The sequence below is a fragment of the Schistocerca americana genome, chromosome 8 (genome assembly GCF_021461395.2).
Source record: "Schistocerca americana isolate TAMUIC-IGC-003095 chromosome 8, iqSchAmer2.1, whole genome shotgun sequence".
NCBI classification, from domain to species: Eukaryota; Metazoa; Arthropoda; class Insecta; order Orthoptera; family Acrididae; genus Schistocerca; species Schistocerca americana.
In genome coordinates this window covers 258,203,764-258,215,943 of record NC_060126.1, presented here as the reverse complement: position 1 = coordinate 258,215,943, position 12,180 = coordinate 258,203,764, and the positions used below count along the sequence as shown (strand labels likewise).

General features: G+C 39.1%; 1 protein-coding gene across 1 annotated transcript in view; it reads left to right on the top strand.

Annotated features, from left to right (window-relative positions):
- Nucleotides 1-12,180, top strand: part of LOC124546011 (toll-like receptor 13) — a 177,644-nt gene that overhangs the window by 30,292 nt on the left and 135,172 nt on the right. The window contains exon 3 of the mRNA XM_047124982.1: nt 6,399-7,070. Coding sequence (XP_046980938.1) covers nt 6,413-7,070 — 658 coding nt within the window. The 5' untranslated portion in view covers nt 6,399-6,412. The remainder of the gene's footprint in view (nt 1-6,398; nt 7,071-12,180) is intronic.

Sequence of the window (12,180 nt, the reverse complement as noted above, 5' to 3'; positions counted from 1 at the left end):
AATTTCATGTTTTCCTCTGTGGTTCTAAATTTTATTTGATTACTGATCATAAGTATCTGGTTTCTCTTTTCCATCCTACAACATCTCTTCTGGCAAAGTGGCCCATCACCTGCAAAGTTGGGCTCTGTTTTTGTCATCCTACAACTATGAGATTCACTGCTGCCCCACAGCATAAGGTGCTAATGTTGATGAGCTTACTCAATTGCTAATTAGCCCTGATCCAGTATTTAATCAGGATGAATTGTTGTGTTTCTATTTAGATGTTAAAGACCAAAACACTGTGGATGGTTTTTCCATCACCAGTTCTTGAATTTTGCTAGCTGTCATGGCTGATCCTGTCTTGAGTTAGATTTTTCACTTCATCCATCACAACTGGGTAGCTAAACTACAAAGCTGGATGTTAGATCCTTTGCACAATTAGTATGCTCTCTATCATCATCTCCAATCATTGTGATCCCATCCATGTTGCATCAGGACATCATGTGCCTTCTCCACCTGGACCATTGGAGTATTTATCATACAAAATTGCCAGCCCACTGACACATGTTTTAGCCAGGCATTGACAATTAAATCACACAAGTTGTGTCAGCCTGCCTGCAGTGTGCTTCTCAGCAGGTAGCACCACATGTCTGTCTTTCCATGGAGCCGGCCCTCCAGTGCCCCTTGTAATGTATTCAAGCTGATTTTGCGGGTTGCTTTCTTAACTCCTTTTGGCTTGTAGTAGTTGATGCTTTCTAGCAATTTCCTTATGTGGTTTGTTGCCTATCCACATCCACGGGGACTATGGTCACAGCCCTCGGAAAGGTTTTTCCTGGGAAGAATTACAATACACGCTTTTAACAGACAATGGACCGCAATTTGTGCCTTGGGATTTTGGACATTTTTGTGTGAAGAGTGCCATTCAACATATTATGGCCCCTCACCCAACAGCAAGGGCTTCTTTTTCAATCTGGGTGTAGCACTGTTACGCCTGATTCATGGGTTTGGAAACATACACAATAGGGTGTTTAGAATCATCCTCACATTTGTGTGCAAGAACAACTCCCATGCCATACTGGGAAGCACCCATGGTCAAATGGTGAGATGGAGCAGGTGGTCTATACTTCCAAATCATGCGGTCTTCTTCTGAGGCAGCCCTTGATAGGTTCTTGAGCTCCCAGCGGGTCACTCCAGTCGACAACCGTAGCCCAGTGGAGCTGCTTCAGAGCTGCTAGCCCGTATGCTGCTTCATATGCTCTGGCTAATTCGCAGCCACCTGATAGCACCCATCTCACAACAGTTCTGTCTGGACTCCGCCATCTGGGCCCACGAGTTTGGACGGTGTCCAAAGTGGATACTGGCAGTTGTTGGTCATTGGGGAGGCCACTAACTCTCTATCATGTGACCTCTGATGGCTTGGTGTCTCGACACTATGACCAGCTCTGCCCACATGTGACTGACCACAGACCCCTGTGACTGCCTCCGCCATCCACACTGACTCCAGCACCCCCTCTGGCTCCTTTACTGTCTTCACCATCGATGCCACTACTGCTGGATAGAGTAGTTATCACTGGACCACCTCCATCTCCATGGCCTCTCTTGCTGCTTTTGTCTTCTCTGCCACCACTGCTGCTGAATGCCTGGCAAGATGTGGACATGGGTGCAGCACCTCCATCACTGGTGCTCCCTTACATTCTGTCACAGGGAAGTGGCCACTGTGCCTGTCCATTCCTGCACCATTTCAGACCATGTTCTCCTGTGACAGCATGACACCTGCTGCAGTAACTGTTCCCTTCTGATGAAGACATGAACATCTCCAGTGTGAAGGTGGGGCTTGTAAACCTACACAGTGATGGTGCATGGCTGGCATAAGAGCCTGCCTCACTCAGTACAGAGGCAGCACCAACTGCTGCACTGTGTGCAAACAGCTGACTACATGCCAGCATGCTGGGCTCTCAGCTAATCTAATGTTTTTGTAACTAAGGAGGACTTCATGGTTAAACTGTGCATTTATATAACTCATAATTTCGTGCGCATGTTCTTATTATAGTGACCGTCATTGTGTCTGTATTTGCATTTATGTGCAAGCAAGTTAAAAGTTGATTGGTGGTAGTTCTAATACAGTGTTTTTGCCACATTACAATAATAAGGCTGAGGCCCTAGCTCAGTCAATAATTTGGCTGACTTAACCACAAGAGACCCTAAAGATGACACATTGAGTTGCAGACAGGCACAACAAAAAGACTCTTACACACTAAGCTTTTGGCCAATGCCTTCATCAGAAAAAGAAAAAACTCTAATGCATTTACACAAGCAAGCACACCTTGAACACTTGATTGCTGTCTTGCTTGAGTCTCAATCTATCCTTTCCATAATTGTTTATATTCCACCTGGACTTTACATTGTTTAAATGCAAGAGAAATGGTTTCAAACCTGGATGCAAATGTACTAGGATAGCCCCAAGGGCCATATGTTTCTGTGGGCAACTCAGTCTGAAATGAATACTGGGAGCAAGTCTGGGACCAAAGCAATACACTGACAAAATGTTCACCCAGACAAAGGCCTCTGTGACAGGTCCTGGCCTGAAGGGCTGTTTTGGATGGGTTTGGATTACAAAGATAAGTTAATGTAATGTATGTACTCAGAATATGTAATCATAACATTAATTGATTCTTTCTGCATAAATTATTATTCTCCTTTTCTACTTTTAATTCGCAAATACACTGAAGGGCCAAAGAAACTGGTACACGTGCCTAATACCATGTAGGACCCCAGTGAGCACTCAGAAATGCCGCAACACAATGCGGCATGGTCTTGACTAATGTCTGAAGTAGTGCTGGAGGGAATTGACACCACGAATCCTGCAGAGCTGTCCATAAATCCATAAGAGTATGAGGGGTTGGAGATCTCTTCTGAACAACACATTGCAAGGCGTCCATCTGCTCGATACAATTTGAAATGAGACTCATATGACCAGGTAACATGTTTCCAGTCATCAACAGTCCAATGATGGTGTTAATAGGCCCAGAAAAGGTGTGAAGCTTTGTGTCATGCTGTCAAGAAAGGTATATGAGTGGCCCTTCAGCTTCGAAAGCAGATATCGATGATGTTTCATTGAATGGTTCACATACTGATGCTAGTTGATGACCCAGCATTGTAATCTGCAGTAATTTGAATGATTCTCTTCAGTCATTGTTGGTCCCATTCTTGTTGGATCTTTTTCAGGCCACAGTAATGTCGGAGATTTGATGTTTTACTGGATTCCTGATATCCAAAGTACACTCATAAAATGGTCATACGAGAAATCCCCACTTCATTGCTACCTTGGAGATGCTGTGTCCCATCACTCATGCGCTGACTATAACACTTAACTCTTGATAACCTGCCATTGTAGCAGAAGTAACCAATCTGACAACTGTGCCAGACACTTGTTGTCTTATATAGCCATTGCCAACTGCAGCGCTGTATTTCTGTCTGTTTACATATCTCTATTTTTGAATATCTATGTCTATACCAGTTTCTTTGGAGCTTCAGTGTAAAATACCTGTTAGAACTGTAATGAAGTATTCTATGTTTTAAACAGTTTTCATGCACAATGAAAGTAAGAGGCAATGTTATATTATTTTGTTGTGAACAGAAACTACAAAATAACTAATTTAATGCATCAAATAATAATAATACTAATAATAATAATAATAAAAATGACATGTTAACTTTCAATATAAAACACATTCCTTCTTTGTCATTTTCACTGTGAGTTTGTTTGCAGTGTTGATAATGTCAACATTTTTAGTCATTTCTTTATGAACATGCAAAATTGTCAAATCACTCAACCTTTATTGGGTACTTGTTGACTACATTCATCAAAGTGTTGAAAATTACTGCTCAAAGATATAAGAAGTAACAGGTTCAGTTAAAATCATCTGCACAAATTCACAAATTCTGTGAGCATTTCACTCACACATGGAACCACTGTTTTCTGTGCTTAAAATATTGGTGATGTCTGACAAGTTAGCCACTTCTTCTTTCATCATTCTGCACACATCTAGAAACATGTCCCTATGCAGCATTAACTTTTCTTTATCAAAGTTTGTCACATAGAACTGCAGAATTTAATCAGCATCAGTTTGACAGATGCAAAGGCTTCAAGTTCTGAAATACTTCAAAAACATTTGTTTGAAATTTAAAATTTAGTGAATCCATGTCTGCATCAATTATTTAAAAAAATATTTTTCTATACAGTTCCTCCCGCATTTCATACATAGGAGGGTCACTACCTTCATCATAGTGTCTTGACACCTTCCTTTTTCTATGCAATACTGGCACAGCAATGTTCAGTTCCTCTGCTTTCCTCGTCGTTTCATCACACAACTCAAAAAATATTAATTTCTTGACACCTGTTGTTAATGTGCATCAGGGACTGCCAGAAGACATATTCTCAGGTATCTTATTCTTGTCTGAATATCCTTCACACTATATTCAGTGTCACAACTAGCAAACCTAGTGTTCAAATTCAAAGTATATAAAGAAGCAATACTATTCAATGCTGTGTTTCAGCTTTCTACATGCACTCAGTAATTTGGGCACATTTTAAAATTGTGAAATTTTTTCGCTAATAAAGACATTTTACTTCGTGGATCTGGTCAGTAGATGCTCTTATTTGAATTGACTGTTAACATTGTAACATTCCTTTTTTCTGAAAATGATAACTTCCCAGTATGTATCCAGTGTCCTTCCAAGCCACTGTCTCTCAGAGAACAAACAAAATGATAACAATTAAGTTTACATGGAATCAGCTTCACTGAAATTGTACAGCACAGTGCTCTAATCTGACTGAAACAAACAAAAGAAGAAAAAAATCAACTATCAAGGTAGTTGTTCAGGCAACGGCCTTGCCGCAGTGGATACACCGGTTCCCGTGAGATCACCGAAGTTAAGCACTGTCAGGCGTGGCCGGCACTTGGATGGGCAACCATCCAGCCGCCATGCGCTGTTGCCATTTTTTGGGGTGCACTCAGCCTCATGATGCCAATTGAGGAGCTATTTGACCAAATAGTAGCGGCTCCGGTCAAAGGAAACCATCATAACAACCGGGAGAGCGGTGTGCTGACCACACGCCCCTCCTATCCGCATCCTCCACTGAGGGTGACACGGCAGTCGGATGGTCCTGATGGGCCACTTGTGGCCTGAAGACGGAGTGCCAGTGTGCAAGGCAGTCATTCACAGTTGGCTTCCTTGTGTTTCAGTTTCTTCTTTATTAGTGCTCAATATTGGCAAGCAGTTACTTTAAAATGATTGCTGATAAATGGAGTGTATATTGTGATGTATCACTTCTAAGGAAACATAAATGGAAGCCCAAAACATTGAATTCTGTTCTGAATATGCAAGGTGATAAATCCTTTATGCAAGTGCCAGGCAGGGATTTTGTTATCCTGCCAGCAGACAGCCAGTGGCTGCATTGGTGGGAACTGTATTTCCCCTCTTCTGTGAGGCTTTTGTTTGTGTAGAAATCTTGCACAGCTAGCACGTGTTTGTTAGGTGATGCAATACAGTGTATGGGGTGAAAGTGTTTCAAGTGAAATGACGAAATGCAAGTATTTTATTCTCCAAAGAGTACTGATGTATGATTCATATGTGCATACAGAATCAGCGCATGCAGTAAGGAGATTATTTCTAGAGGAGTTCCCTGATGATCAAGTTTTAAATTGGAGTATGATTCTTTGATCAATAAATAAATTTCATGAAAGGGAAAGTGTTCTTGACAGGAAACATAAATAATCACATTTAATACTCACAGGAGATACTCTGGATAACACTGGGCATGCTCTGGAAAGATCTAGAAAATCAGTTCAAAATCTTTCTCAAAAAATGGGAATTTCCAATGGGTCTGTTCAGATGTCTAAAATGTTACTGAAGTTAGAGAGCTATATAAAAAAAACTGCAGTGCAAAGACTTAAACTGGGTGACCCTGCAAAAAGGTTGCAGTTTTGTGAATTATTTTTCAATAGGGTGCATGTCGGAGTAACTGACCATCACCTAACTTTGTTTTTGGATGAATCATGGTTCCACCTAAGTTGTGAAAAGCTAAACATAATATACAAGTACTCCTGTAGGTTCAAAAAAAGAAAAAAAGGAGTGTGGTGCGCTGTTAGTAGTGAGTGAACAGTAGGCCTTATTTTTTCTCCACGAAACAAGTTTCCTGAAAAATTTCAGGTTAATTTTTGACTTACACATAACCTATAATAATGTTACCCTTAAAAGTATTTCAGTATTATACAATAAAATTTTTGTATTAGTAATGATTTTGATGGGATTTATTAAATGCACTCATTATCAGTGTCTACAAAAAATGATCTTAATTTGAATTTATGTTGTTATTTATCTTATATACAAATCAGTTTTAATTTTTTCCCTCACAGGGAGAAGACTTGAAATGCAGCTCATGTGTTTGAGACCAAACATTAACACCTGGGTCAGCATTATTCTGGGAGTAGTTTTGGCTCTTGTTTTGACATCACAAGTGGCTGGAGATGTACCATTTCAACAGCATTATTACAGAGGTTCCGCGATAGACTTAAGGGGTTACATTAAAGGACAGGTATGGTTTTCTAAGAAAACAAAATGTCATACTGCAGGAGGTAATGGCGAGCATCCAAATGAACTGCAACAATCACTTCAACCTGAGCAGTCACAGCAGCCACAAAGTGAACAAACAGATCACCCTGAAAGTGAACAACCATATCAACCTGAAACTGAGCCACCAGATCATCCTGGAAACGAGCACCAAGATAAACCTTCATCTGAGCAATCAAATCAACCCCCAGATGGGCAACCAGTTCAGCCTCCTTCTGACCAGCCAGATGAGCCTATGGATGAGCAAATGGACAATCCTCCAGATGCTGATGAAGAGGATGATTTTGCTGATGATTCTGAAGAGCCCCAAGGAGATAGCACAGACGCAGTTACAAATGTTCCCTTGCAGCTAGGCTCACATTTATGGCCATATGAATGTCCAAAAGGACATCCAGAGGTAAAATACCTGAGTGAGACATGTTCCTCCACAAATGATAGTTTATGCAAACTATGTGCAGGTAACTAACTGTTCATTAATTTACTATTACATAAACATAATGAATATAGTGTGCAATAAAATCATAACACTCCAAAATGCCTGAAGCTGCATATGAAATTATAAAAGAAAACTATTTATATGTTTCTACATGTAGCAGTAGTTGTCAGATAGTATATTTCCTGAGGGTAGTAACAATTATTACCTGTTTGAAGATATTTGGGATATGTTTCTGGTAACGTCTACAGGAGTGCTTAATGTGGGAAGAAATGAATGTAAGTTGGTCATTTCAAATCCTATTTCTACAGACTTTTGAACTAGCTAATACACAAAATGAATGAGAATAAACTGAAATAAAAACAAGAGAAATCATCTCAGATTTTCTCAGAGGAGTAAGCCCTACAATAAGAGAGCCTCGTTTAAAATTGTACATAAACTGTTACTAACACTGAAAGCAAATAATGAATAACACTATTACAACCTAAACAGTTTTACAAGTTGCACTCATAAACATAGCAGTGGACTACAAAATGTGAGCAAAGCATGAGCAAATGGCCCTGTTGCCTGAAAGTAAGTACCAGATTGTAAAACTTCATTTTATGTGTTTGCATATAACTAAAGTAATGGTACATGTCTGTCACTGTTTCCTTACCAAGTTTCCTGGCATTTTTGTATGTTTCTCCAGGGTAGCCTTGGTAACAGAGCAATCAATCTTCACTTCAATTAACTCAGGCAAAAATTTTTGTAAACACTCTCAGTATCCATAAATACTGCTCTAAAGAACCAATTTTTGCTTAGACTGAGCCTTTGTTCAACATTTCTCAAGTTTAAATATTTCTGGGTGGTAGGTTTCATTAGTTTAAATGTTATTTAGGATGTTACATTAGTGACATTGCACCTCAGTTTAAACTGCACAATTTAACTTTTCTTGAGTATATGCATAATTTAAGAAGTGACACTACTTAAGAAGAAAATTTGGGTCATTTAATCTGTTGATACTGGACATTGGGTTCATCTTGGGAAGTAATGATACTGTGGTGTGTGACATCATTCACCTACTTACAGGAAGAGAACAGAACATAGACATTTTTTCTAATCTATATTATTTTGTGGAATGTAGGCTATGGTGGCAGGAAGCACAGACTGAGTCTTAATTTAGGCTGACAGGTGACCATTTGGTTATTAGTTTGTGAAGCAGTAGTAAGAGAATTCAGTTAATCCAAAAATTTAGTTCCATCTACAAACAACCAGTAGAATGATGTTCTTACAATTCTGATAGCATGGTATCAATAAAATGAACATTTTTTTCCAAACTCATGGTTAGGAAATTCCTTTACAGTATCAAATGAAACTTCCCATATTCAGAACCTGAGACAATATACAATACTCATGTGCACCAAACTCTGGCAGGACGAAGAAAAATAAGTTTCTGGCCATCAGTGAGGCTACAAATCCATGTTACTTTAAACACTTACAAAATTGCTGTGCAAGTAAATGAATCTAAGACAAATTTGGATAATAGGAACTCAGTTTATCTCGCATCTTGAAGTATTTAAGCATAAAACGATAAAAAGCCTCAAAGGTCATGCCTATGATATTCAACTGTACTTCAGCCCATGGATCAAGAAATTATGGACAAGGCAATTTTATAAGTACAAGATCACCGAATACATGGCACTCAGGCTGAGTAGTACTTGGCCTAAACCTCACAAAAATTTAATCGTATGAATTTAGTCTGAACTTTGAAAAGATTTTATATGTTCATATTGCAGCAAGATCATGTACTTGTAGATGAAACAAGTTGGTAGCCTTCTATCATGAGCAACTCCTTGCACAGTAGGTAAACTTTTTCAAGCAGTGGACGGTGTTGCTGATGTAGTGAAATTGTGAGTGTAATCTATGCATTTTTAACTTGGTATATGGGATGTTATGACACAACAATAATAATAATAAGGAGAAGTTCTATTCTGGAATATTAAATGTAAATTCTCTTCTGAAAATTGGAAAGCAGAAAAAATTGGAATTACTTCTACAACAGAGCTTCACACAAATTTTAGCTCTGCGGGAAATGAAATTCTTAGATCAGAATTTCGTTGATGTATATCTTTACAGAATTTATAAAGGAAAGTCAGCAGTAAGAATAATGGAAAAGGTGCCAATGTCTGGAACATTGTTTGCAGTTTTAAAAAAATGTAGATAGTATAACAGATTTTAAGAGAAAATTAGAAATAATGTTCATGTGAACAAGAAATTTCAAGAATAAAAGCTATACCTTTATTAACTGCCATAACTGAAAACAATGAAACAGCTCTGCATTAAGTAAATTAGTTTTGTGATCTTTTAGGATCTGAAATGTCCAACATATCTACAAACAATGTTAAAATATTTCTTGGTGGCTCCAGTGTGCTATCTGGGAAGGAAGAGAAATTTTAAATTATACCATAGATCAGTGTTCAGCATCCTTTAGAACAAACAAAAATGATGAAAGTCAATATGTGTAAAACATGCTAGTTAAAATAGATGTTCACACATTTTTTTCAAACTACCAAGAAAAGTAAAAAATTGGATACCACCAAATCCAAATCTAGGAGAATTTCACTTGGATCACACAGCCATATCCAAAAGATGTATCAAGGAAATTATGAATGTTAAACTGATGAGATTTGGGGAATTTCATTCAGATCATTTTATCTATAATGTTAAAATACAATTTCTCTAATCTACAACAAAAAGAAAACCCAGAAAGTAATCAGATGCAACACCAGTAGATTGAATATTACAAAAGGGATTATAGAAGAACTTAGAGATGAAACTGGTACAAGTAAAAAAAGGTGATTATTATTACGATTACTGCTGTCCCCCCCCCCCCCCCCCCCCCCCCCCCCCCCCCTCTCCCATGAACCATGGACCTTTCCGTTGGTGGGGAAGCTTGCGTGTCTCAGTGATACAGCCGTACCGTAGGTGCAACCACAATGGGGGGTATCTTTTGAGAGGCCAGACAAACTTGTGGTTCCTGAAGAGGGGCAGCAGCATTTTCAGTAGTTGCAGGGGCAACGGTCTGGCTGATTGACTGACTTGGCCTTGTAACACTAACCAAAACGGCCTTGCTGTGCTGATACTGTGAACGGCTGAAAGCAAGGGGAAACTACGGCCGTAATTTTTCCCGAGGGCATGCAGCTTTACTGTATGGTTAAATGATGATGTAAGGATGTAGAGGCTTATCTCACTAGGGGTAAGATAGATACTGCCTACAGGAAAATTAAAGAGACATTTGGAGAAAAGAGAACCACTTGTATGAATATCAAGAGCTCAGATGGAAATCCAGTTATAAGCAAAGAAGGGAAAGCATAAAGGTGGAAGGAGTACCGCATTTACTCGAATCTAAGCCGCACTCGAATCTAAGCCGCCCCTAAAAAATGAGACTCGAAATGAAGGAAAAATTTCCCGAATCTAAGCCGCACCTGAAATTTGAGACTCGAAATTCAAGGGGAAAGAAAAGTTTTAGGCCGCACCTCCAAATCGAAACAAAGTTGGTCCATTGTAATATGGAACACAATTTAGGTCGAATGAATGACGATACAGCTACAGTAGTTTGGTTCAAGTCGTAAGCTTAGCAGTTAAGCTTTACCAGGTAGCCATTGCTATGAGTCACGCGCTCCGTCCATATTTATACGGATACCCTGCCTTTTTCACGTGCTCCGTCTGGTTTGAATCGATTGTTTATTTTCTTTTGAGCTGATAAGTGCTGTTTTCTTTGTTATAGGTGTTTACGTCACTCTAAACTGAAAATGCATTACTGTACTGTGTCATGCATTGTTTGTCGCACTCTGATACTGCGTGTTTACGGCCTGCCGCCGCTCGCGGCATGGCTTGCTTTTGTGCGTGCTACTGCCGCTTACAATTTAAAAAAAAAGAGTGGAATCGTCTCATTACCAAAACAACGGCAAGAGACTGCTATTTGTTGTTACTTACACTGCTGCTTTCTTTGATAATTATCAACAAGAACCAAATAATAGACTGCATAAGATAGAAATGTTCTGAACGAGAGTTAAGTGAAAATTTTTCTCCGTTTGAAAATCTTTGCGGCCGCTTCTTTAATACATCAAATTCTGCACAGGAATTAGAGTCACCTTAGATTTAAAAATCTAGTCAGTTGATGTGCTTCATTTCTGACTGTATCATTATTAGGCATAAGAATAATGCGAATATAAACATGACACGATATGTATATTCTTCCGCGTTTGCTATTGTCTCACTCTAATTTCGTAGTTTATAAGGCAGACAGGATTTAAATGAGATAGCAGCAAACACGAAAGAATACATGGCAAAATGTTTATATTCGTATTATTCTTATGGAGAAGAGAATACTGCATGTGATTCACATTTCATCAGGTTCCTATTAGCAACCATCTCTTCTCACAGGTAAGAAAAAATTCAGAATGTAGAGTTGGCCATATTGACAAACATCCCAAACAGTCTTGCTAGTCGGATTTTCGTAATACATTGAAATTCTGCTACATTAGAAGATGAACAATACGGAATTTGTACTTCCTTTGTTGGATAATGTATGAAAATGCAGTGATCGAAACTCGGGGCAGAGAAAAAAAGCTCGTCTTCCACCTTTTTTTAAATTTATTTACTGACGCAGAGGTTTTGGCGCCAGTATTTATCTTTGCACCTACAAAGCATGCCTGTGTAGCGCTACATATATTCGACAGCAGAAGTTAGTTGTGGCGGCACCTACCAACATTTTTCAGAACTTCGGCTTGCTTTGCACTCGATTCTAAGCCGCAGGCGGTTTTTTATATTACAAAAACCGGAAAAAAGTGTGGATTAGATTCGAGTTAATACGGTACATAAAGGGTCTATACAAGGGTGATGTACTTGAGGACAATATCATGGAAATGGAAGAGAATGTAGATGAAGATGAAATGGGAGATATGATACCGCGTGAAGAGTTTGACAGAGCACTGAAAGACCTGAGTCAAAAAAAGGCCACGGGAATAGGCAACATTCCATTGGAACTACTGACGGCCTTGGGAGAGCCAGTCCTGACAAAACTCTACCATCTGGTGAGCAAGATGTATGAGACTGGCGAAATACTCTCAGACTTCAAGAAGAAAATAATAATT